The 2125-nt window shown below is 54.0% G+C and overlaps 1 protein-coding gene across 1 annotated transcript in view; it reads right to left on the bottom strand.

The window, feature by feature from the left end:
• PROK2 (prokineticin 2) overlaps positions 1–982 on the bottom strand; it is a 14746-nt gene extending 13764 nt beyond the window's left edge. The window contains exon 1 of the mRNA XM_015418857.1: positions 911–982. Within this exon, the coding sequence (XP_015274343.1) occupies positions 911–982 (72 nt within the window). The remainder of the gene's footprint in view (positions 1–910) is intronic.
• Positions 983–2125: the final 1143 nt, after the last annotated feature.

The following is a 2125-nucleotide window of genomic DNA, read 5'->3' as shown; positions in this document are numbered from 1 at the left end:
CATTTGTTCCGGGACCCGGGCCCCCCCCCCCCCCCATGTGTTTTGCTCTCTCTAGTAGTCCCAGAGGGGGCAAAACACATGTGGAAAGGGGGGGGGAACAATAGGGACAAACGAGTGACAAAAATGACCGCGCGGAAGTGGCCCAACGAAGGGGGCTTTGACTCTCGAAAGGACATATCCCGAAAATCTTGCTGGTCTCTGCGGTGCTACTGGACTCTAGGATCAAGCATTTCTCTCTCGGCCGGTAAACTTCAGCCTCTCTGCATTCCCACCTGTGGAACACTCTGTATCCCATCCAAAGCCCCCGAGACCCCTCCTCGAGGCACCCAAAATCCCACAGGGAAGAAGCCATCCCGGCGAACTAATCTTCCCGCCCATCCAAATGACAACCACGCCCACGCCACTGTCATTCTCGTCCCACTACAAGCAAAGGCAGGGCTCGACCTCTCCCAACACTAACCCTTCATATGTGTATGGGCCAAATGAGAAATCGCCTTCTCCCCCCAAGGACCAAGCAGCCACAGATTCGCCTCCAGCAGAGAAAAACGACGCCACAGGAAGAGAACAGCCCAGTGCACGTCGCCCCCTATCTCCCTCCGGCACTTATCCCACACGCACGACCCTCTCTTTTAGTGACACATACCCCCCTCATAAAAACTCGGCAGTAAAAGAGGCCAGCGGCACCTTCCTTCTCTCACACACACGCGGCTACTCCTGCCCGCCCCCGCGCTGCGGCTAGCGCTCTTCGCCCGGTCCCCAATTTTCCCGCCAAAACGGCTTGCAGGACACAGCGCCACACACGCACACTCGTCCCGCCCGCGATCAGCGGAGGGCTCCAGCGTGCCTCGTGCAAAGCCCAAATGGGCGGTATTGAGGAAGGTTCCCTGCCCCGACGGGCCGTCCTGCTCACCCCAGTGATGACCGCGGAGTCCCCCGCCGTGAGCAGCGCAAAGAGGAGGGGAGCCCAGCGCAGGTTCCCCATGGCGCCTTCTCTCTTTCGAGGGGCTGCGTCCGTCCGCAGCTGTCGGCGCCTGAAGACTCGGTTCGGGGGTTTCCCCCGGGCAGTAGCAACTGAGAAGAGGAGCTGGCGCTCGGGCCGCTCCAGCCGTTATAAAGCTCGGGGCTGCCATTCAAAGGAAAGATGACTCACCCACCCACCTATCCCTGCAACGCTGCTGCTGGGGAGAGGGACACACACAGTCTCACAAAAGACACACACGGAGACACGCGAGTGGACAGCCAAAGTGCGTACAGCCGAAATTCTCACCAGGGTTGGAGTAGTGCAGAAGATACTGGCTTCCTATAAGAGCCAGGCTCAAATCTCACTAAGGGGTTTTGGACAAGTTTGTTATCTCTCAGCTGCCAGGTTTAATGAGATCTTAATCATCTTTACCCTGAAAAATGCACAAAAGTGCAACAGAATAATAGTGCTGTCTGAGTCAAGGGGATGAGACACAGTGATACAACACCTCCTTTGCAGGCTAGAGGGTACCAGGTTCAATCTCTGGCATTTCCAGTGGAAAGGATCAGGTGGAATCGAATTGAGATCCTGGAGAGATCCAGTCAGAGTAGACAATACTTGAGATCCAGTCAGAGTAGACAATACTGACTTCGATAGAACAAGGGTCTGACTCAGTGTAAGGCAATTTCATATGTTCAATAGTAAATCCAAAACATTTGCCCAAGGGCTTTGATGCGGAAAACTTACTTATAAGGTGCTATCACACAGCAAAAGTTGTTGGCACTAATCTCACCTCCATTGTCAAGCGGCTTAAAAATGGCATTAAATTAAGAAGAAGAAGAAGAGATTGGATTTATATCCCGCCCTTCACTACCCAAAGGAGTCTCAGGGCCGCTTACGAAGTCCTTTCCCTCCCCCTCCCCAAACTCTTTGATGGAACGCTTGGCCATTACACCGCCCCCCGTCTCACTCCAGCTCATCCCAGAGGTGCAGCCCATAAGGCTCAAGGCTTGGCGTGTCCCTTTTGCACTGAAACCCAAGACTGAGGAGGATTTAGATCGCTTGGCAGCCCAAGGGGTTCTATATCCAGTTTATTGGGAGATCCCAATAGTCACTCCTATTAAACCCAATAGGAAAATCTGCATTTGCATGGACTACCAATGC

Source organism: Gekko japonicus, unplaced genomic scaffold, assembly GCF_001447785.1.
Source record: "Gekko japonicus isolate JY-2015 unplaced genomic scaffold, Gekko_japonicus_V1.1 scaffold1711, whole genome shotgun sequence".
In the NCBI taxonomy this organism is placed as follows: Eukaryota; Metazoa; Chordata; class Lepidosauria; order Squamata; family Gekkonidae; genus Gekko; species Gekko japonicus.
The sequence above is the reverse complement of the archived record's forward strand: the minus strand, read 5'-3'. Positions and strand labels throughout refer to the sequence as shown.